The sequence below is a fragment of the Oncorhynchus masou genome, chromosome 29, assembly GCF_036934945.1.
Source record: "Oncorhynchus masou masou isolate Uvic2021 chromosome 29, UVic_Omas_1.1, whole genome shotgun sequence".
In the NCBI taxonomy this organism is placed as follows: Eukaryota; Metazoa; Chordata; class Actinopteri; order Salmoniformes; family Salmonidae; genus Oncorhynchus; species Oncorhynchus masou.
In genome coordinates this window covers 40730404-40755398 of record NC_088240.1, presented here as the reverse complement: position 1 = coordinate 40755398, position 24995 = coordinate 40730404, and the positions used below count along the sequence as shown (strand labels likewise).

At 43.7% G+C, this 24995-nt stretch overlaps 1 protein-coding gene across 4 annotated transcripts in view; it reads left to right on the top strand.

Annotated features, from left to right (window-relative positions):
* Positions 1 to 22685, top strand: part of LOC135519660 (myosin light chain kinase, smooth muscle-like) — a 94775-nt gene extending 72090 nt beyond the window's left edge. For all 4 annotated transcript variants that reach the window (XM_064944903.1, XM_064944902.1, XM_064944904.1 and 1 more), the window contains 14 exons: positions 8503 to 8550; positions 9232 to 9359; positions 10485 to 10641; positions 12581 to 12886; positions 13127 to 13153; positions 13351 to 13435; positions 13710 to 13913; positions 15686 to 15903; positions 16182 to 16305; positions 17542 to 17694; positions 17967 to 18090; positions 19350 to 19440; positions 19894 to 20022; positions 20164 to 22685. In XM_064944903.1, the coding sequence (XP_064800975.1) occupies positions 8503 to 8550; positions 9232 to 9359; positions 10485 to 10641; positions 12581 to 12886; positions 13127 to 13153; positions 13351 to 13435; positions 13710 to 13913; positions 15686 to 15903; positions 16182 to 16305; positions 17542 to 17694; positions 17967 to 18090; positions 19350 to 19440; positions 19894 to 20022; positions 20164 to 20399 (2030 nt within the window). In that variant the 3' untranslated portion in view covers positions 20400 to 22685. The remainder of the gene's footprint in view (positions 1 to 8502; positions 8551 to 9231; positions 9360 to 10484; positions 10642 to 12580; positions 12887 to 13126; positions 13154 to 13350; positions 13436 to 13709; positions 13914 to 15685; positions 15904 to 16181; positions 16306 to 17541; positions 17695 to 17966; positions 18091 to 19349; positions 19441 to 19893; positions 20023 to 20163) is intronic.
* The last annotated feature ends 2310 nt before the right edge of the window (positions 22686 to 24995 follow it).

The window sequence follows — 24995 nt, the reverse complement described above, 5'->3', positions numbered from 1 at the left end:
CAACGCTATTCTCTTTTTAGGATGATGGATTCCCAAGTAGGAGGGATTTGCAACAAGTAAATAGGTGTTTAACGTTCACAGCATTGGCTAGGGTTGGAGGTAATTCTGTTTTTAGAAGGATTCACTCACAACAACGTTCCCATGGTATTGGGATCATGTCATGTGAAGCTTTAGAGTACAGGAACTTTGTGATATTTGGGGTCAGTTCTTATGGATCTCAAAGAGATTTTGTTATTTTACAATGGCACTAGAAAGCAAGCCTTGCTGCAGATATTATAAAATATAAAATAATGGCGCTGGAGGGAATAGCATCCGTTTTACGGGCTCTTGACCATTTGTGTGTTTTTATTTTTTGCTCTTATCTTTTGGCCTATGATTTTAATGCAGGAAAACTGAAATCTGTCCCACCTAATATCTACCAACATGTCACCCGTGTAACTAGAGGCGGAAAAAAACCTCTAGCTCACCTTTACTCCACACACAGAGACGCATACAAAGCTCTTCCTTGCCCTCCGTTTTGGTTAATCTGACCATAATTCTATCCTCCTGATTTCTGCTGACATGCAAAAACGTAAACAGGAAGTACCAGTGACGCGCTCAATACAGAAGTGGTCCGATGCTAAGCTACAAGACTGTTTCGCTAACGCAGACTGGAATATCTTCAAGGATTCATCCGATGGCATCGAGGAATTTACCACATCAGTCACCAGCTTCATTAATAGATGCATCGATGATCATCGTGCCCACAGTGGCCATACGTACGTACATATCCCAACCGAAAGCCATGATTAAAGGCAACATCTGTACTGAGCTGCCACTTTCAAGGAGCAGGACACTAATCTGGACGCTTATAAGAAATCCCTCTAAGCCCTCCAACGAACCATCAAACGGGCAAAGCATCAATACAGGACTAAGAGTGAATCCTACTACACCGGCTCTGACACTCGTCAGATGTGGCAGGACATGCAAACGATCATGGATTACAAATGAAAACCCAGCTGTGAGCTCCCCAGTGACGGGGCCTACGAGATGAGCTAAATGCCTTCTGTGCTAGCTTTGAGGCTAGCAACACTGAACCATACATGAGCGAACCAGCTGCTCCGGTCGTCTGTGTGATCATGCTCTCCATAGGTGATGTGCGTAAGACCTTTTCTAAACAGGTTAACATTCACAAGACCGCAGGGCCAGACAGATTACCAGGACCTGTACTCAGAGCATGCACTGACTAGCTGGCAAGTGTCTTCACTGACATTTCAACCTCTGCCTGACCCAGTCTGTAATACCTACATGTTTCAAGCAGACCATCATAGTCCCTTTCTCCCCTCCTGTACTCCCTGTTCACCCACAGCTGCATGGCCGTGCACGACAACAATATCTTCATTAAGTTTGCCGACGACACGGCGGTGGTAGGCCTGATGATCACCAATGACGATGAGACAGACTATAGGGAGGAGGTCCGAGATCTGGCACTGTGGTGACAGGGCAACAACCTCTCCCTCAACGTCAGCAGGTTAAAGTAGCTGATTGTGGACTACAGGAAACGGAAGGCCGAGCACGCCCCCATTCACATCATCGGGACTGTGGTGGAGTGGATCGAGAGCTTCTGTGTCCACATCACTAAGGACCTATCATGGTGCAAACACACCAACACAGTTCCCCCTCAGGAGGATAAAAATACTTGTCATGGGCCCTCAGATCCTCAAACAAATAGCTGCACCATTGAGAACATCTTGACTGGCTGCATCACCGCTTGGTATGGCAACTCCTTGGCATCTGACCGTAAGGCGCTACAGAGGGTAGTGCGTATGGCTCCGTACATCACAAGGGCCGAGGTCCCTGCCATCTAAGACCTCTATACCAGGCGGTGTCAGAAGAAGGCCCTAAATATTACCAAAGACTCCAGCCACTCAAGTCATAGACTGTTCTCTCTGCTACCACACGGCAAATCGGTACCGGAGCACCAAGTCTGGGACCAAAAGGCTCCTGAACAGCTTCTACCGCGGGGCTATACGTTGGCTTCCCTGACTATTTGCATTGACCCCCTTTTCTTTGCACTGACTCTCTTGCACCAGCTCAATGTACACTCACTAGACTCTACTCACACACCCTACACCGACACTCCAACACACACACACAGACTTCCACACTCTTCACATACGCTGCTGCTACTCTGTTTTTTATCTATCCTGATTGCCTAGTCACTTTAACACCTACCTATATGTTCATATTACCCCAATAACCTTGTACCCCAGCACATTGTTTCCTTTTTTTCCTTTTAAATGTTTAGCAAATTGTTCTTACTTTTTAAATTCAGCATTGTTGTGTAAGGGCTCGTAAGTAAGCATGTCATGTGACAAATACAATTTTATTTGAGTATATATATGTATACAGTGGGGCAAAAAAGTATTTAGTCAGCCACCAATTGTGCAAGTTCTCCCACTTAAAAAGATGAGGCCTGTAATTTATCATAGGTACACTTCAACTATGACAGACAAAATGTCCACCATAATTTGCAAATTCATTACAAATCCTACAATGTGATTTTCTGGATTTTTTTCCTTCTCATTTTGTCTGTCATAGTTGAAGTGTACCTATGATGAAAATTACAGGCCTCATCTTTTTAAGTGGGAGAACTTGCACAATTGGTGGCTGACTAAATACTTTTTTGCCCCACTGTATATAACAGTGAAATGCTGATTCATCACTGTGCCCAGCAAATATAATGACCGTCATTTATTGAATCCTTAAGTGCTTTTGAGTGAGCTATTGATGGTATCCGCCTTGTGGTTTTTCTAAAGCCGTTGCTCTTGCTTGTGTGGTGTATCTAACTCCAGTCACCGAGTGTGGCGAGCCATGGGAATTGCGTCAGTGGTGCAGTGCGATGAAAACAAGCTGCTTTTTCATGCCCACTGGAAAACTCACAACCACTGCACGATTTACCTTACGTTTGGGGGCATAGTCCAGCACTGCAGGGTCCTGCAGACCTCAGAATGCACTGTCCTATTTGGTGGCTCAGCATCTCCTCTCCTCTCCTCTCGCATCTTTTCTCCTCTCCCCTATACTCTTCCTCTCACCGCACAAACAGAGCATGCTGGCCACAGAGTGGAATGCCAATGCGGTTGCCTGCTCCCACACCTCGTACATCCAACCGCTTTCATCTGCGCCTCTGCTCCTCTCGTCCGCCTGTAACAATGCTGGACAAGGGAGATGTAACGTTCTCCTTCTATTAGGAAAATAGATGGCGCTCGTCTGGGAATTGAATGGTTTTGGAGCTGCTGTTCCCCTGGATGCTGCGCATTTGCAGCCTGATTGTGACACCGGGCCGTGCAATACAATGGCTCCACGTTGTCTGAAGGCCCATGTGAAGGAACCAGATCGAGGATGCACGGCCCCCTGGGGAAGGGTTAAGGACCCACTTGTTTAGACAACTTCAACGTCTCTCAAAAGACTGGGTAACATGGAGCGCTCACTGCTCCTGACTCTATATGGACCGGGAACCATCAGCCTTTGAGGCTTGATATCCTAAGTGCTGGCATATTAATTAGTACCAAGGTTACAGATATGGTCTTTGACTCATGGTCAGGATGCCGGAATACAGTTTAAGATGTAGTGCCTTTTTACATTGACACTGAGATTTTTTTTGAATGCAGAACGGTGTTTTTCAAACGATGGGTCGGGACTCTGGGACCCACTGATGGGTAGAGGGCTCCAGGTTAAAGTGTCCCCCTAGGTACAGATCTAGGATCAGCTTCCCATCACCCAATCCTAACCCTTAGTGGGGGAAATGCTAAACTGATCCCAGGTCAGCATCTAGGGTCAAGACTGCGTTTTGAGCGACTAAAAACATAGGTATTAGTGGCATTGGTTAATGATTTGTCACAAAGGACAGTTATAATGGAGTACATTTGGAGAGCTTCTGGTGCAGATGATCATGTGACATTGAGCAATGTATCATGGTGCCGGTGTGATCCTTTTCCTACCAGAGTCTATTTTTTCCTCTTGAATGTAATGGCAACATTTAGATTTCCACCTAAATAGACATTCCCAAAAGTAACTGCTATTCGTGTGTAATTACATGACTGACTTGCCAAAACTTGGTGTATTTGGAAAGACATCTGGGAGATTGAGGAAATGATCAGAAGATAGATGGTAGTTACATAGTTCAGAATACACAATTTTGAAAGTAAGCTTTCACTGACAAGCTATAAGTGATGCCCAGAGATGGAAACACATCAGATGGCTTCCACAACATGTGAACAATATCAGACGAAAATGGGATTGATAGACCTAACAACTAGAAATGGTGTCAGGTGTGGTCACGGGACGTTTCCAAGTGTCCCTAAACATCTCCAAAGTGGCAAATGTCTGTAAATTGAGATAATTCCAGTGCTATTACATATATGCAATCCTTTATTGCTATTTTTTTGTATAAAAACATGATTTCTACCAGGACAACTTTTCTCAAACATTGTGGTGTTATGTTATCCAGGATACATTCAAGTGTCCTTTCAACCTCTCCAAAGTGTCCGAATGTGGTAATTGCACTGTTTTTGCACACTGGCTGTGCCTAAAAGTTATTGTTCACTATAAAAAACTAAATTGCTACAACACCCAACCTCTCTCAAACATTGTGATGGTGTCGGGAGACATACGGGGGGAATATCCTATTGTTTGGTTTTTTCAACCTCTCCAAAGTGCCTGAACATTTATGCTCGGTATATCCAATGTATTGGTCCCACATACAAATGAGCTGTTTACAAAAACAATATAAAAGCAACAGATACACAACTTGGTTACATACGTGTCCTTCACTAAAACAAAGGTGCACAAATAAGCTGGACTATTTCAAAATGGCCGCCTTGCTCGTTTTACATCCCAGGTCTAGATGATTAGATTTCACTCTCCCCATAGCCTGTGCATGTCGTGACAGTCTTTTGAAGCGGTCTCTCTCTGCCAGGAAACATAAAGCGAACTGGCTTTTCAGGCAGAAGAACTGTCATTTCACCCCCCTCCCCGTGTTTTGTGCAATGCTTGCGTTTCTCCCTTTTGGCATGTGTGTTGGATAGTGGTGCTCGCCTTTAGAAGGGGGTCTTGTGATGGTTGAGAGGTTGCTTTGAGCCCCTAATTCAGCCATTTCCAAAACCAGCTGCTCTGGGAAGGCCAACTGGGAGAGAGGGGTTTGACCTTTTTCTTTGGCCATCTGCTTGTGGAGAATGAAAACATTTACTGTAGCAATGTCCACAAAGTGGTAAAAAAAAGTAGTATACCACTTCCTGGTCTTGAGGAGGACCTGGTAGTAGCCTATCAGAGCATCAGAGATGTCGAAACCCCCCATGCTGGCATTGTAGTCCTTCGCAGGAATGGGGACTTTCTTCCTTTTTCCCCATCCTTGAGACATGGTTGTTATTGAATGACTTATGATGTGTGGTGAGCATGGTTACTTCCCAAGTGTCCTTCCATTTCACAAAAAGAAGCTTGTTAGTCCTGATCCAAAGTATGGTCCCCCCTCTCTGCTGTCTTTGTCATGTCTTTTACCTTGGTCTTGGGGAAACCGATTCTGTTAGGACGAATGGTGCCACAAGCCTCTATTTTATTTTTCAAGATGTCTTTGAAAAGTGGATGTAGCACCATCAGACGGGTGATTGGCATAGCAGTGAGGGGTGAAGACCTTGACCGCTGGGGAGGGGTGGCTCCCAAACGTCATCATCCAAATCCTCTGCATCATCCACTCTGTGGTGAATAAAATAAAGGGATATATTGGTGCGAGACTCACAGAATTACAGTAGACTAAATTTTCAAAATGGCATTACTGTAAAGTAAAAACACCAAGCCTCAACTTAATCTGTGCAGTAACTCACATAGGTTTGAAGCACACACACAATGCAAACAGTAACACATTGGAGACAAAGGCAGAGATGAGAACCACAAATAAAATTGGCTATATAAAGTCATGAAAATAAGTGGATCTAAGTGGATCCAATCCTTCTAGAAAGCAATCTCTGTTGGGCGAGTCGAAATCCTCGTTGTCCAAATCGCTCCCCTGATCCGAGTCCAACCAATATTTTATTCAAAGCTTCTGTCTGTATACTTATTCATAGCTGCCTTCTTTTTTAGCTTCCTGATCGATCTTCTTAGTTTACCTTTTTTTTTACCCCCTTGAGAAGCCATCTTTTATGCTTAAGCAATGAAATTCAACCGATGAAATCTGTTTACAATATATGACGGTACGTTTGTTTATCCAATGTGTAACTCTGTTGTTGTTGTTTGTGTCACACTGCTTTGCTTTATCTTGGCCAGGTCGCAGTTGTAAATGAGAACTTGTTCTCAACTGGCCTACCTGGTGTTAAATAAATGTGAAATGTTTTTTTTAATGTAGTGTGCTTGGCGCGTCTCGTCTGAGCCAGGTAGCAATAGTTCGCGTTATGCATAAAAGGTTCTAGGCCTTGCTTTGTCCCACCCAGGTCAACTGCATATCCATGTAAAGCTTATCACATTGGCTACTAGACTGTCAAACTGCAATAGTAGCCAATCCCCTGTGTAATGGATTCCTACAGCGCGTAAGCAGGCAACATTTTTGATGCGCAAATATCTAGTCACTCGGTGGACATTCGATGTTGCCATTAAATCACACACAATTGGCATTAGGCTGGATTTGGTCCTACAAACCTAAGGATTCATTTCATATCCCCCATTTAGCTATAGCTCAAACACAGACCAAATCGAAGCTTACCTCGTAAGATGTTTGGTGAAAACGTTGCGTAAAATACAAATGTTGACTCTCAGGGCTGGTGATCAATAACGGTAGGTCACATGCAGACGGACAATACATTCTCATTCTCTGTGGAGTCCCGGATTTTGGTGTGTATCAATGTATTCCGTGTTTATTTTGTTTACGCTTCATAACGCTAACCGGAATGTATATAGCAGCCGTCTTGAAACGAGGGTCATCGGCTCGGCCTAGGGTCTACAGTTCTCATACCAGACTGAATTGAATAATGTCTAATAGGATCCCCAAATATGGGGCCTTTACATTTAAGGGGTTAAACAGCCGTTCCCTTTCTCTAGTGCTCCATGATTTGTTGCACGTTTCAATGTTCAGTCCTCCACTGGGTCTCTTGTCACATGGCTGTCTGTTTTTCAAGGATACAACAAAGAGCTGTTTTGGACTTGAACCGTAATGGATGGCTAAACTAACTAACTGATACACTGCCTCGAAGCTCAACTGCATAGTTACAACATATAAACAGTGATTCGTTTTCTTGATCCAGAGTGCTCGAAGGCTGGGCGCAGTAGTTTAGTTAAGTCCAATCTGAACTGAGGCATGTGAACTTTACAACAGGAGCAATGACCTACTAAGGATAAATAATTTTCTGCACCAAAACTTTGCAAAGCCAATCGGTTTGCTCATAACCATTTTAGTCTGTTGTTGTTAAAGCCTGGTTTGTTTGTTGGCTTCTTCTCTATTTGACGTGAGCTAAAATATATCGTTTTGTATTGCAATGGTAAATGCTTTGTTAGTGCAATTACAACTTTTATCAACTTCAAATCGTGATGTTGTTGCTCCTTGCTCCTCACTCTGTGCATGAGTTAGATTTACTGGCACATTGTTTCTTGACAGCAATCAAATGTAAAATAAATAGTGCCAAAAGCTATTTCCTGGATACTTTGACTATTTTTAGTATTACCAAAAAAGGCAAATACCAAAGGACATGAGCACAGAGGCAGCCCTTCTTTCTCCCAAGACATCCACAAGAGAAGAGCTCCCTCCCCCATTTTCACTTATCAGACACTTATTCTCCTTAAGTATACTGTCCTGGGAATAGCTAGTGGTAACATTTAAATGAAGCACATAATGCACTATAACACACTTGCAATGTGTTATGATGACACAGACTATTATAATAAGTGTCCACAATAACTCATAAGCGGTTATAAAACTAAAATGTTTTGATAGATCATTTATTATAACGCATAAGACTAAATGCAAATGAATGAACCAGTTAAACGATGATTCTAAATCTACAAATGTGGTATATTTCCCACAGTATGTGCTGGGGTCAGAGGCTTGCTCACAACACGCTGGACTGTTTCTAGCTTGTGTCAAATGATCTGTACGAATGATCTTCACCTCTGCTTTGACCGAATCAGTCTTGACTGTCAAAAGTAACAGCTCTTTAACGGGGATCCAGAGAAATCGCTGCAGGCACAATTTGAGAAATATGTTAGAAAGAGCATTGCCGTTCTTTTTCCTAATGCTCGCTGCGGTAGCTCACAATGATGGAATAATTAAGTGCAGTGGCCGTTAATTTATGTGAATCCGACACACTCACTACATTTTAGATTCTGTCTGGTTTCAGATCAATGTTTTTATCGTGTCAATTTCACACACGAAGAGTCACACATGGGATTCAATTTGTACCAAATCTTCTCATTTGTTCCATTTATCAAATGCATTGACACAGCTGCCTTCCTAATTGCAATCATTGATCTTTTCTTTTCCAGGTGAGGCGAGGATAAAGAAACCGAATACAAAGATGCCTCCCAAACAGGGTAAGAAAGACTCCTCTGCCATGCAAACATGTTACTTAGGGGCGTCTCAGAGTATGAGTGCTGGTCCAGGATCAGCTCCCCCCTGTCCATGTTATTTACTGGGATCGGAAATTCTTAACTGATCCTCTATCGTCACTCCTACTCGGGGAGTCGCTTGATCAATAGGGCCCAGTACTAACTCTCTCTGGGCTACTGAAGAGCCCACAACCAAAATGTCAACAAGCGGTATAGATGATTCCCCAGACTCTATGTACTCTAGCGCTCTCGTCCAACAACAGTGATACATGCAGTGGGATAGCCTAGAGGACCTGGCTCGTGTGTCAAGCACTGGCCATACCTTGCTGCTCTAACTAAGACTGAGAGTACTGCTCCCTGCTCTGGCAGAGGTCTGGGGTGCCTGTAATGGCAATCGGCAATTCCCCCCCCCCAAGCTGTAGTGTAAACCAACCTGCCTTCTAATAACGAGAGCCAGGGGGGCACGTCACCCAATCCGAGCGGCTGTTCCAGTTGTGCTTTGTTCGTTTGTTCGCTGCCGGGGAGCGTTAAGACGTTAGCAATGGAATGGCGTGGGGCAAGTACGGAGAGTTACAAGCCTGCCCAAACGCAGAGGTTTGTTCTGATGATAGATGTTCCTGGCTGAAGTGACTGTTGGTTTGTGTGTTTGTGTGTGTGTTTGTTCAGCTATGCCCCCTCAGATTGTCCAGTTCCCAGACGACATGAAGATTCTGGCAGGGGAGAAGGTGGAAATTCTCTGTAAGTTTGGAGGAGCTCCCCCAGTCAACTGCACCTGGCTCAAGTTCCGCAAACCAGTAAGGACCAGTCTTTACAAAATAATTGACATCCTTGATAAAGGGGCGGCAGGGTAGCCTAGTGGTTAGAGAGTTGTACTAGTAACCGAAAGCTTGCAAGTTCATATCCCGAGCTGACAAGGTACAAATCTGTCGTTCTGCCCCTGAACAGACAGTTAACCCACTGTTCCTAGGCCGTCATTGAAAATAAGAATTTGTTCTTAACTGACTTGCCTAGTTAAATAAAGGTAAAATGAAAAAAATAAAGATGAGCAAAAATGACTGGTGTCGAAATGAGAATGTGTAAGCAGAAAATAACCCCATACCTACTGTGATGGATCTTTGATGTTATGGGGCTATTTTGCTCCCAGTGATCCTGGGGCCCTTGTTATAAGGTCAATGGCATCATGAGCTATCAAGTACCAGGGACATTTTAGCCAAAAGCCTGGTTGCCTCTGTCAGGAAGCTGAAACTTGGCTGCAAGTGGATATTACAGTAAGGCAAAAACCCTAAGCATACATTAAAAATCCACAAAGAAATGGTTAATTGGCCACAAAATCAAACATTTTGTGATGGCCATCTTAGTCTCGGGACTTTGAAAACCTGTGGTTTGAATTGAAGATGTCAGTCCATAAGAGCAGACAAAGGATATCAAGGATCTAGAAGTATTCTGTTTGGAGGAATGGTCTAAGATCCCTCCCAATGTGTTTACTAACTCCTAAAACATTTTAGTAAAGGGCTCTGTGCCGTTACCCTCGCAGGGTGAGGAGGTATTGTAAGGTTTTGACCTCTACCTTTTGGAGAGAATAAAACGTATTACTTGCTAAACAAAATCTCGTTCTCTGAGCAATTGTATAGGTATAAAATAGTATAATTTCCCCTTTTTTCTCGAATAGAATATAGCTCAGTATTTGAATTATTTATTTTATACAGTCATTTCTGCTCATTTTATCGAGGGTGTCAATAATCCTGGACCCCACTGACTATAATAGTATGCCCCCTATCTCCACCATCTCCATCAAATAGATCATATTTAATTACACTATACCAATTCAAGGTTGTAGCTCTCATCATTGTAGCCTTGAACACGGTTTCAACGAACACATGTCGCCTCTGTGAAACCACTGCCTTTTGTCTTGTATGCAGATTCAAGAGGTCAAAGGTGATTTAACCATTGAAACCACTGAGGTCACCAGTAAACTGACCATCGCAGACAGCCAGCAGGACCACTGTGGCTGCTACACCCTCGAACTGCGAAACAGCTACGGCTTGAGACAGGCAGCTCTCAACCTCACCATTGTGGGTACGTTCCATTTGACACACATCAGGCAGCTCTCAACCTCACCATTGTGGGTACGTTCCATTTGACACACATCAGGCAGATCTCAACCTCACCATTGTGGGTACGTTCCATTTGACACACATCAGGCAGATCTCAACCTCACCATTGTGGGTACGTTCCATTTGACACACATCAGGCAGATCTCAACCTCACCATTGTGGGTACGTTCCATTTGACACACATCAGGCAGATCTCAACCTCACCATTGTGGGTACGTTCCATTTGACACACATCAGGCAGCTCTCAACCTCACCATTGTGGGTACGTTCCATTTGACACACATCAGGCAGATCTCAACCTCACCATTGTGGGTACGTTCCATTTGACACACATCAGGCAGCTCTCAACCTCACCATTGTGGGTACGTTCCATTTGACACACATCAGGCAGCTCTCAACCTCACCATTGTGGGTACGTTCCATTTGACACACATCGGGCAGCTCTCAACCTCACCATTGTGGGTACGTTCCATTTGACAAAATCGGGCAGCGACGCCATTTTTTTTTGCCTCCGTTGATGAGATTTCAGGAGGCGATTACGAGTGGCGGAAGTCTTTCCCTTTTTCAAGTGAGAGATATATGGTATTAATCCACTATTTTAAAACCACTGCTCCTACTGATACCGATCATTGTATTGTCTCTCGTATAAAAAATAAAAAAAAGAATAGCGGCCCTGTAGCTTTGGGGAATGTTGTTGGGGAAGGGAAGGTATGCAGGCCCGGGCCAGCTCCAACTCTCTGTATCCTAATACTAACAGGCCGTTGCAGGGATCTCCAGTGGCCTTTTAAGGCTGTGCTTTCTCTCCAGCTGTTGCTTCAATGTGAGGCCCTTTGCCACTGCTGTCCATATTGGAGTGTATCCAGTCCAACTCCGGGAATACGCCACAGCCAGGGAAAGAGGACTTCTAGAGCTGCTCCATATAAACGCCACCGCTTATGTGCCCGGAGAGCTGTTAATAGCATACGAAGAGGCACGAAGCACTTGTTAGACGTTGGTAAAAAAAAAAAAAAATAGCCTAACTACTTAGACGCTTGTTAATGTATATGATCCTCACGTTTAGGTTTATGGTTCTTGGACTGTATGTATGGAGTATAGAGGTTTAGTGTTGAATTGTTTCATGTCATGTGTGGCCCCATTGAATCATCCCGCATGGCAGAGCTGTTGATGTCACGCTGTGTTCTTTTGGGGGCGGTTTCGTTTGGTATTTTACAAGGGACCACTGGGGATTTAAATGGGGTTATGCTTTTAACAGCTCGGGTAACATGGCACCCCTCTAAACAAACCAGGGGGAATAAGTGTGCTGTACCTAGCAGACAGTCTGGGGCATGTCGTCTGACACCAGCAGTACATAAAACGGATCCAGACTCCATGTGGAGCCTCTCTGTCACGGCTCCCACTTTTCATCAGCGCTCACGAACAGTTTCCCCGTATTGTGCCTTTAATGGAGAAGCTGACATTACTGTGTATGGTGCAACTGCTGTTGACGAATGGAGTTGGTTCAAAAGGTAGCCACTTTTGCCAGACAGGAAGCTGCTTCATTCCCAACACAGCTGTGCTCTTGTGTGCACGGTCATTACTGACGTTGGGGAATGGAAGGACTGGGAGACCTATGTTCACAAATCGAGTGACTCATCACGCCTTTTCAATGGCATCAAACTATAGGTGCTTGTCCCAAATGGCGCCCTATTCCCTATATGGTGCGCTACTTTTGACCAGGACCCAAAGGGTCAAAAGTTAGTGCACTATATAGGGAACAGGGTGCCGTTTGGGACTCAGCCTGGAACAGGTATCGCCACAATGTGAACATGGTTTTGCGGGGCTTGTTGAAAGGTCTAGTATTGTGTCTGAGCATGTTCGCCATTTGGTGCGTTGATCTACTGTGTGACCTCTCTGTGTTCCAGACAAACCTGATCCCCCTGCACGAGTTCCAGCCGCCTCAGACATCCGCCGCTCCACACTCACACTGTCATGGTACGGCCCCACCTACGACGGGGGCAGTGCCGTCCAGTCCTACAACCTAGAGATATGGAACTCAGTGGACAAGGAGTGGAAGAACCTCGTCTCCTGCAACAGCACCTCCTATAATGTCCAGAACCTGCTGGGTCAGCGCCAGTACAAGTTCAGGGTGCGGGCAGTCAATATCTACGGCATCGGGGAGCCCAGTGCCGAGTCTGAGGCTGTCACAATGTTAGAGGAGGATGTTGAGGGTGAGCTCCCCCTAGTGGGTCTATGGTGTACTGACACTCATTGGCAATACTTAGAATCACACTCATTGGTAACACTTTATAATCCCACTCGGTGGTGACACTTTATAATCAACCTCATTGGTAACTAACAAGCCATTTTCATTGTCAGACATAGATTTGTATTAATGATGATTAATTCATAATAATAATGATTGAGTCATACTAATGACTAACAACCTTTCTGATCATTTATTCTAACAGAAAAGGAGGAGGTTGAGGATGATGAAGGTATGTTTAATCCAATCCAATATTCCAAGTTTATAAGTAACTGATTTCTTTAAAAAATGCTTTTGGGAACATCTTCTATGATACGTAAAAGGTTTTATAATATCCTTTCTACTGCCTTGTAATGCCCTTTATAATGTGCTATGACAGTGACTATAAACATCCATACTGACTCATAAGTGTCATGCTCCTATGTTCAGAGAAAGAGCCAGACTACAGAGATGTGATCGTTAGAACAGATGTGAAAGTAAAGGATCTGTATGATGTGGAAGAGCGGCTCGGAACGTGAGTACCCTTCTATCAACAACTACAATGTCCCAAAAGGCACCATATTCCCTATATAGTACACTACTTCTGACCAGGGCCTATAGGTTTCTGGTCAAAATTTGGGCACTATTATAGGGTGTCATTTGGGATGTGGACAACATGTTGGTCAGCAAAGCATTGGTCCACATTGACACGTGTATCTACATGTGCAGCAGGCCTACTGTGCGCATGCCTCTCATCCATGATATCGTCTGTATCAGACTCCCAAAAATGATCCTTTTCTGTGCTTTAGGGGGAAATTCGGACAGGTATTCAAACTTTTGGAGAAGGGAACGAAAAAGCACTGGGCTGGAAAGTTCATCAAGGCCTACTCTGCAAAAGAGAAAGATAATGTGAGACAAGAGATTGCAATAATGAACTCCCTCCATCACCCCAAACTTGTCCAGTGCATTGATGCCTTCGAAGGCAAGTCAGACATCGTCATGGTTTTGGAAATGTGAGTATATTTGACCCATACGTTACAAAAAGTTTATTCATTTAGGTTACCCTATTCCCTATATCACGTTTTATTGTCACATACACATGGTTAGCAGATGTTAATGCGAGTGTAGCGTAATGCTCCGACAATGCAGTAATAACCAACGAGTATTAACGAATAACCAACATTTATATTAAGTGGCATTGTTTAAAGTGGCTAGTGATACATTTATTACATCTATTTTTCCATTATTAAAGTGACTGGAGTTGAGTCCGTATGTTGGCAGCAGCCACTCAATGTTAGTGGTGGCAGTTTAACAGTCTGATGGCCTTGAGATAGAAGCTCTTTTTCAGTCTCTCGGTTTCAGCTTTGATGCACCTGTACTGACCTCGCCTTCTGGATGATAGCGGGGTGAACAGGCAGTGGCTCGGGTGGTTGTTGTCCTTGATGATCTTTATGTCCTTCCTGTGACATCGGGTGGTGTAGGTGTCCTGGAGGACAGGTAGTTTGCCCCCGTGATGCGTTGTGCAGACCTCACTACCCTCTGGAGAGCCTTGCGGTTGTGGGCGGATCACTTGCCGTACCAGGCGGTGATACAGCCCGACAGGATGCTCTCGATTGTGCATCTGTAAAAGTTTGTGAGTGCTTTTGGTGACTCACTTCGCGTTCCTATATAGTTTACTAGAAATGTAAACAGAGGGTTATTTAGTAGGCATACAACTGGAATGAATACAGGTCCATTTGCAGTTTTGATCTTGAGGATTTTCACTTGGCACTTGTGTGTAACAAATGACACTACATGGCCAGAAGTATGTGGACACCTGCTTGTCGGACGTCTCATTCCAACATCATGGGCATTATTATGGAGTTGTTACCCCTTTTACTGCTATAACAGCCTCCACTTTTCTGGGAAGGCTTTTCTTCTAGATGTTGGAACATTGCTCTGGGGACTTGCTTCCATTTAGCCACGCCGATTTATACGGGCTACGTGCTTCAGCACTCGGCGGTCCCGTTCTTTGAGCTTGTGTGGCCTACCACTTCGTTGAGCCATTGTTGCTCCTAGACGTTTCCACTTCACAATAACAGCACTTACACTTACAGTACCAGGGTAGCTCTAGCAGGGCAGACATTTGATAAAACTGACTTGTTGGAAAGGTGACATCCCACTGAGCTCTTCAGTAAGGCCATTCTACTGCCAATGTTTGTCTATGGAGATTGCATGGCTGTGTGCTCGATTTGATACACCTATCAGCAACGAGTGTGGCTGAAATGGCTAAATCGACTAGTTTGGAGGGGTGTCCACAAACTGATGTAGTGTATCTGAGTATGAAAATTGATATGATAACGTTTATTTTCAAAGGAAATTGATTTGCATTTAAACATCTCCATTATTCGTGGCTAATGATTCATTTTGACCAGACAGACACTTCAGACAGACATTTTGGCTTTTTTATGTGGTGATGCTTGGAAAAAGTTCACTTGCCAAGTATTTGAGATGTAAACACATTAGACTGGACCATTTCCCCTCTGTTTTTTTTTATAGCATTATCAAATGGTACACTGACACAAGACCACTGGACTCACTTGACTCTCATTTAAAACCGCAATTGTCCTTAGTACTAAATTTAGATGATATGTCTTGTAAGCTGTCAAAGCTAGAAAAAGATATTCGAGATACTCTAAAATGACAAGTATTTGATATCCGGTGAAGGATTTCCATATTTGGCTGTAATGTGTTTTGCAGGATCTCAACCAACATTCTCTCTCTCTCTCTCTCTCGCTCTCTGCAGGATCTCTGGTGGGGAGCTGTTTGAGCGTATCATCGATGAAGACTTTGAGCTGACAGAAAGGGAGGTCATTAAGTACATGCTGCAGATTGTGGACGGTGTTCACTACATCCACAAGCAGGGCATCGTTCATCTGGACCTCAAGCCTGAGAATATCATGTGTGTCAACAAGACCGGGAACACCATCAAACTCATTGACTTCGGCCTCGCTCGCAGACTAGGTAACCAGGCCTCGTGTGCATAGGGGCATTTTCAGATATAGGGTTGCGGAATTCCGGTAACTTTCCCCAAATTTCGATGTTTCCCAGAAATCCTGGTGGGAGGATTCCTGGAATATCCTACTGATTCCAGGAATCTTCCATTTGGGAAAGTTACTGGAATTTTGCATCCCAATTCAGAATCATAGCGACGTCTATCTTTTCATTAACTTCCTATTCTAATGAATGCTAAATGAACACCATTTTCATTTTTGAAACCGTCTTCCCCTGTGTGCTCCTAGAAAGCTCTGGAACATTGAAAGTTCTGTTTGGAACCCCTGAGTTTGTGGCCCCTGAAGTGATCAACTATGAAGCAATCAGTTACCCAACAGACATGTGGAGTATAGGGGTCATCTGCTACATCCTGTGAGTGTCAAACCAGTTATAATGACCCTTATAACCACTTATAACCATTCTTACTTGTAATGAGTAAGCTTCTATGTTAACACTTTATTTGGATATTCCCAAATGGATGGTCTGTAAATGTTCAACTGTCAACAACATTTATACAAACTATCCGCTAACCCTAATCCTAACCCTTATCCTAACCTAACGTTAACCCTCAACCTAACCCCTATCCTAACCTAGCGTTAACCCTCAACCTAACCCCTATCCTAACCTAGCGTTAACCCTAAACCTAACCCTTATCCTAACCTAATGTTAACCCTAAACCTAACCCTTAACCTAACCTAATGTTTACCCTATAACTAACCCTTATCCTAACCTACCATTAACTCTAAACCTAACCCTTATCCTAACCTAACGTTAACCTTTAACCTAACGCTAACTGTAACCTAGTAAGCTGTTGCATTAGTATAGTTTGTTGATCATTTGAGCATCTGTAGGTAATCTATAAGGCACTATTCAAATAATGTATATTTGCTACCGTATCCCTAATCTCAAAGCTGCCTTATTGGATTTCTCTGGGCTTCCATGCTCACAGCAACAGTTACTTTCCGCAGGCAGGCAGTGTTTGGGCCTCTCCAACCTCTATGCCTGTAAATGGATATAGAGACCGAGCAGAGCAATACTCTCCAGTGCCCCAAACCTCTGTGAGGTCTCCTCGATCCACAAAGATTTATTACACACTGCTTACATAGCAGTGTTAGAAGTAAGGCTGTCTGATCTCTATTGCCTCAGAGATTTCAGTGGTGCATCCCAAACAGCTGCCTGTTCCCTATGTAGGGCACTACTCTTGACCAAAGCCTTAAGGGAATAAGGTGCCATTTGGGACGCATGCTAGGTTTCATCCATCCTGTTACAGAGTCCTGACTCAAAGTGTACATGGTGGATAAAAAGCTTTTGTGGTGTACCGATATAAGACCTATGTCTAGCACGGAAAACATCTGGGTGTGCCCAATAAGACTGGCTTCGTTGAAAGTGATGAACACTTACCAAGTCTCACCAGTGAGCGCTGTTTAGGGGCCCGGCAGGGTGTGGCGCATTTTCCATGCAGAGCAGAAGTGGTTTTTGGTAGCCCTTTTGTAGGTCAAGCGTTCATTATACTTATCTCTCTCTCGCTCTCTTTTTCTTTGTCTCTCTCGCTCTCTCTCTCTCGCGCTCCACCTCTCTCCAACCTCCCCCTCTCTCTCCATTCCTCAGGGTGAGTGGCCTGTCCCCATTCATGGGGGATAACGACAACGAGACCCTTTCTAATGTGACCTCGGCCACTTGGGACTTTGAAGACGACGCCTTCGATGAGATCTCAGACCACGCCAAGGACTTCATTACCAACTTGCTGAAGAAAGATATGAAGTAAGCAACATGAGGCGCGCTGAAACACGGCTTGATTAAAGAGCCCTGTGTGTCCCAAATGGCACAGTATTCCCTCCATAGTGCACTACTTTACCATACTTTATCATCAAGTAGTGTACGGAATAGAGTGGCATTTGTGCACTATGTATGGAATACAATGCCATTTGGGACGTAGCCCCAGATCTCGGTCCAAATCTCTGTCTGATGTTTTGTAATACAGTGTGAATAAAGTCTTTGCGCCTCTCAATGTGCATGTGTCTCTGTGATCGTAGGGCTAGGCTGACATGCGATCAGTGCTATGAGCACCCGTGGCTAAAACAAGACACTGGCAAAATGGAGGCCAAGAAGCTGTCCAAGGAGAGGATGAAGAAGTACATCTTGAGAAGGAAATGGCAGGTAGGTAACAGCAGAACCAGATCGTGTACTGTGTCCCAAAATGGCACCCTATGAGCCTCGGTCAAAAGTAGTGCACTATAGAATAGGGTGACATTTGGGGATGCAGACCATGTCTCCGGTTACAGATCAACATATGGCCATCCGTCTTAATCACGAGACGAGCACTGTTGGAGCGGTGTCGTACCGTATTAATCCACCCAAACAGGTTTGAGATTGAGAAAATGTGCTAGATACAGTGCACTGTGAGTTTGGCTAAAGTTCCACTGTTAGAGGCGCTGCGAAAATCACTGTGCTGTTGTCTGTTAGCGTACCCTGAGCTTCCAAGTCCCTGCAGTTAAACTCCTTCTTTGAGTGCTCACCCATGAGCAAACCTCTCGTTGTGTGAAGCGGTCACCATGGAGGTCCATTAGTAGTTCATGAGGTTGAAAAGTACAAACTGCGTGTATTACTTCGGAAAACTAGAACACAAAACTGTAGAGACGGTGAAAGTGGAGAGATGTCCGTTTGACCTGTGTTTTTGATCAAAATGTACAAAGTCTGAAGGCATCAATCTCAGGGATCAAGTTATCCACCATGCTTTGTTTATAGAAGCAACATTTTAAGATCATAGATTGCGTCCCAAATGGCAGCCAATGCCGTATATAGCTCTGGTCAAAAGTAGTGCACTATAAATGGAATAGGGTGCCATTTGGGACATTTATTCAGACCTGTTTTCCCCACGGTCAGCATGACATACACCAGTGGACAGTAGATCTGATCTGGTTCTACACATGGACTGAGATGGTGAATCACATCAGATTGTGGAGAAGCCAACTTAACGAGTTTCTCCTGACCCAGCCCAACACTCCTGTCAGTGCCCTCTGACCTCTTCCTTTTCACACCAGTCTCTCCTCCAACACTTTCAAGTTCTGTTTGTCTCTCCATCCTTCATCCCTCTTATCATTCTCCATCTGTCTGTTGAACTCCCTCTGCATCTTTAGTCTTTGAGATTGTCTCTTTGTAAATCAGTCATGACCATCTTCCTCAGGCTTCCCTCTGTGTCAACTCTGGCCTCTCCCTTATCTCCTTAATATCCTGCCTATAGGACACAGCCCTACCCTGTACTTCATGGCCAACTAACAGGTCATTTCTTATTGTTACAAACAAGGCCATTAATTCATAAGTGTCCTCGTAACATTTCTTGATGATGTCTATTCCTATACCAAGGACTGTTTGTACTGCGACAGAATGTAACGAGTGTATCATTGATTTCACGGCAGAAAACCGGACATGCAGTGCGGGCCATCGGAAGGCTGTCATCAATGGCGATGTTGGCGGGCGTCAGTGCCAAGAAAGGCTCCCCTACTGAAGGTGGCCCGGCTTCTTTCTTTTACCTCCTTCTGAATGTTCCAAACCTTTCTGATGTACCCCCGAGCAAACTCAAAGCAGTTTTTGGTTAAGTGGTTAAAGTGGCTATATGTAACTTTTTGCAACCTGACCAAATTCACACATGTTCTATGTGTGCTAGTTCTATGCTTCCCCTTAAGTTTTGTTTTTGCGTCTTTTTACTTTCGTTTTTTTTTACACCAGATTCAAACGGCTGAAGCAACCATATTTTTGGTTATGGGGAAATATATTTCACAGCGGTTTAGATGGTACAATGATTCTCTACACTATACTAGCTTATTTTGCCACATAAACTGAAATTAGGTGAACTACTAGAGTTTTAGCAACCAGGAAATGGCATAGTGCCACTTTAAGTTCAACTTGAGGCAAAATCAATGTGTAATTTTGTCCCCCCCCCAATTGTCCCATGTTTCATAGAGGACAACCAGTTCCTTGAATGCCTAGAGTATGAGGAGAAAACCCAGGTCAAGCCCACCTTCAGCTCAGTCATCAAGGATGTGGAGGTGGTGGAGGGGAGCGCAGCCAGATTTGACTGCAAGATCGAGGGTAATGTCTAACAACCTCCTCATTTACATACATCACAATCTCCTAATTGACATGTATGGACCCGGGCCCCTATAGGCCAGGGAATAGGAGGTGCCATTTGAGAGACATATTACAGTATAAAGATTGTTTGTGTTTTCCCAGGCTACCCTGATCCAGAGGTGGTGTGGTACAAAGACGAACAGCCAATCAAGGAGACCCGCCACTTCCAGATTGATTACGACGAGGAGGGCAACTGCAGCCTGGTGATCTCGGAAGTGAACGGCGACGACGATGCCAAATACACCGTCAAGGCTGTCAACAGCCTGGGCGAGGCCACGTGCACAGCCGAACTACTGGTGGAGGTGATGGAGGAAGAGGAGGAGGAGGAAGAGGAATGAACGACACGACCGGTACAAGACTAACAGATGATATCCCCTGTGTTTTAGCCTTTAATCTCTTCAATGGGTCGTTCCACCAATTAGGTGCTTTTTGAGTAGTGTAGCTTATTTCCTTGTTTACGGGGAATGGAAGCACGTTGTGTGCAACAGGAAGGGGCGATGGAATGCAAGCTTCAAATCAATGTTTTTCTTGTTAAAACATTTCTAGCCCCTCTATCTATGGGTAACAAGGTCGATGTGTTATTCTTGACCCTCCTCAGTTTTCCACCACGAAACACCAGAAAATGTCCTGGAAGAGTAGAACCAGCTCATCTGCTTTTACACTGTGATTTGACTATTAGATGTTCAATATTCCTTTTGAAAAACATATTTGATAAGGAATAGGATGCACAGAGGGACAAAATGCTGAATAATTTTGGCACTTTATTCAAGTCTTTATTCATATTAGCCCTTTACACTGGCCTATATGGATGTGGCTAAGTTGAAATGTGTCTTACAGAAGAAATATGAAAAGCATATGCATGACCATGTTAGCGATTGAAAGGGAACAGTTTTGAGATGATGGCGAAATTAGTAGGCCAAAGATGACTCAACAGTTCATCTGACACAAGATTGAATCCAATCATTATACTGTTGCTTTTATGTGCATTTTTAAAAACATTTTAATGTGCTTTTTTTTGTCACATTTGTTGATAACGAAATCTGAAAATACTATGGCTACATTCAGTAACATGATAAGAATATGTGGGGTAGGTGCAACACAAGACATCGGAATGACAAAGGGTTTGCAGTGAGAGGACTAACTGGTGTCTTCAAGTGGCCACACACACCTCTCTAAAGTGTGCACTGTTCCTAAGAAATTGTAATGCACTTTTATGACAGTCTTCCAACTATAAGGTGGGGTTGTTTTTTTAGATCTCCTAGCTGTTCCTTTGAGGAACTGGAGCAACATACTTGTAGTTGATTTGTTTGGAACACAACCCTGCATCCAACACGACTAGCTTAAGTTATAACATATGATATTACAGGGTTAGGCTTTCACAATGCAATTCGGGGAAGCCGATCCCCATTTTGGTGAGCATTGAAAGGAGTCATGAGTGCCTTCAGGCGTGTGCGCCATGGCGAGTTTCTCACAATTAACAAACGGGCTCATTCTGCTCAGAACAACCAAGGGTGTGACTTCATGGCGTCTTGTAGCTGTACGTCAAACATAGTGATCATAAACGTTGACACTGTACATGACATGAGTTTTATGATATGGAAACGTGAACTGCACATTTGTCCTCGTGGCTTGCTTGTATGACGCTTAGCGGGAGGGATGAGGACAACATTTTGTCGGGCGAGGTGCTCAAGTTCGGAAAGGCTGTCAAGTCAAAAACCCACACAGCGCTGCGAGTGTAAAGGGCTACGGATCAGATTTATTTCATTTTCCATGTGGTCTATTTTAAAGGGCACTTCGTTTTAATATGACAGGCTTTTAAAATGCAGTATTTGTGTACAATTTCTCCTTTAAATATCAAAGGGATGCGAAAGGCACTCATTTCGTGGAACGACCCTAAAAGCTGCGTTGCTAAGACACTCACCTTCTCCGACACACTCAGAAATGGGCTTGAAAATGGGCTTGATTACTTTTTGCTCTGTTTGTGCACTTTCTTTTCTACTTACTTTTCAGTTATAGCAGATTTCAGATGTTAATATTTATAACATTACCTTTGACATTATCCACATTCCAGCTGTTTGTGCTTTATCCATTTATTTAAAGGTATTTGATTTCCTTCAAGTTATCTACATTTTTTTTCTTCCTCAACCAAACAAGCCCAAAGTGACTGGTGTGTTTGTGTTATCAGCATTATTTGCAACTTACCCTGGGCTCTTTTTAAGAATGTTTTTTAAATTGTATTTTTTATTTAAGCACAGAGTCATGTTATCGTATTTGAGCATCAGTTTAGAGATCTTCCTTGCAAGCACGTGTCCACGATATTACAAATTTGCAATACTAAACAGACCGGTGAATTATCACATCTATATTTGTTTTGTATTAGATGTATGTAGATTTATATTTCTAAAATTTTTATAAATGTATCATTTTGACAAATTGCAGATTACATGTAATGTGAACACTACAAGTGTAGTTACTCACAGTTACTAAATAAATGTTTATCACAAAATCATGCTGGTTGTATTGTGATTGGGATGAGGTTCCTATGGTGTTATAAACTTGGGGAAATAATGGATTGTAAATTGATTGATTGATTAAAATAAAAATACTTTTTTTTTTTTACGGGACTGGATTGCACAATGATGTCAGACTTATTTCCGTTGTGGTCGCTAGATGCTTTTTTCCCAGAGGAGATAAAGTTTATGAATTTCCTGGCTGGGCTGTGGGACAGTGGATGTGCATTGACAAATAACATTTAACTGTTAATAGGCATTACCTGTGGATTATCGTGAATAACTAACGGCAATCAGTCAATCGGCATACAAGATCCAAATTTACTGTTTTATAATTAAAGGTTAAACATGAAACATACTGTGCGCTTTGATTGATTCAATAAATAAATTGTGTGGGGTAATACAATGTGGTTCTCTCATTCTAAAAGTCCATTCCAGTGCAAGGTTGCTAATGTACTTTGTTTTGGAATTCCGTCTCATCAAAAATCTTTACAGAACCTTCCCCTCTTCCTTCTCTAGACACAGTGGATAGGACCAGACATTTATTCAGACCTGCTTTCCCCACGGTCAGGATAACATACACCAGTGGACAGTAGATCTGATCTGGTTCTACACATGGACTGAGATGGTGAATCACATCAGATTGTGGAGAAGTTTCTCCTCACCCAGCCCAACACTCATATCAGTGCCAACTGACCTCTTCCTCACACCAACCAGTCTCCTCTAACCCTGAGTGAGCTTGACTGAGCTCTTTCAAGTTCGGTTTGTCACTCCATCCTTCATCCCCTCTTATCCTTCTCCATCTGTCTGCTGAACTCCCTCTGCATCTTTAGTCTTTGAGATTAAGATGTCCCTCTGTAAATCAGTCAGGACTATCTTCATCAGGCTTCGCTCTGCGTCAACTTTGGCCTCTCTTTTATCTCCTTAATAGCCTGCCCGTCTTTCCTCTATCTCATCTTCTCTGTACATCTCTTCAGTACTGTCTCCCTCCCCAGCTCTTTTTTAAAAATTGTATTTCTTATTTCAACTGTCTCTAATTCAGTTATTATTTCATGAAGTATCGTGATATCTCCCTTGAGCTTCTGAACTACTGCATCTTTCTTTAGATAGAAGCTTGAGAAGGAGCTGCAGAACTGTGTCATCTCTCTTTCCTCACCCCTCTCTCTCTTTTTTGTATTATTCCCTCCATCTCTCTGACTTGGCCTTTGCCTCCTGGTAGGTCTGACTGCTGTAGAAACACTGTTTTATGCCACCATCTCCTCTACCTGCTCCAGCAGATCTGAGACCTGAGTGACATGGGCCCCGTCCTTAATGTTGAGGACGTGGTACCTGCTCCAGCAGATCTGAGACCTGAGTGCCATGGGCCCTGTCCTTAATGTTGAGGACGTAGTACCTGCTCCCACATTTCTCTACAAGCTGCTGGAGGTCCTGACTCCCTTCTTGGAGAAACTGCTCAGTGCTCTGCTCTTTCAGGCCGTCAGCATGGGTGTCCCCCCAACAACCTTCTGCAAACATCTCCATTCTCTCCAGCAGCTTTTAGGGGGCTCCACTGGTACTGTGGAGGAAGGCGGGGGTCCCAGAGCACACAGACAGCAAAGTCCAACATTCTGTCTCATCTTGATGATGGTGCTGGAGGAGATGGCTGCCGTTTTACGGGCTCCTAACAAATTGTGCTATTGTGTTTTTTTTGTACATAATGTTTCTGCCACCATCTCTTATGATCGAAAAGAGCTTCTGGATATCAGGACAGCGATTTCTCACCTTGTACTGGATGTAGATTTTTCTTCTTTAAGGAGTTGGACGCAAAGGATTTACTTCCGACACCTGACAAGGCCCAAATCCCTGTCATTCGCATGAAGAAGAGACGGCAATATCGGGGACGTAGGTCAGGGTGCCTTGTAAGGATCTGACGGCGAGTGAGTAGTCTGGCTCTACCATCAGTCCTATTAGCCAATGTGCAATCATTGGATAATAAAATGGATGAGCACCGACCAAAACTATGCTACCAACGGGACACTAAAAACAGTAATATCTTATGTTTCACCGCGTCGTGGCTGAACGACGACATGGATAACATACAGCTGGCTGGGTTTTTGGTGCATCTATAGGGGTGGTGGTCTGTGTCTACTTGTAAATAACAGCTGGTGCACGAAATCTAATATTAAGGAAGTTTCGAGGTTTTGCTCGCCTGAGGTAGAGTATCTCATGATAAGCTGGAGACCACACTATTTACCAAGAGTTTTAATTTATATTTTTCATAGCTGTCTATTTACCACTACAAACTGATGCTAGCTCTAAGACTGCCTTATACGAGCTGTATAAGGCCATAACCAAACAAAAAAATGCTCACCCAGAGGCGGCGCTCCTAGTGGCCGGGGACTTTATTGTAGGAAAACTTGTGTGTTTGAGGTGTTTGAGGCTGAC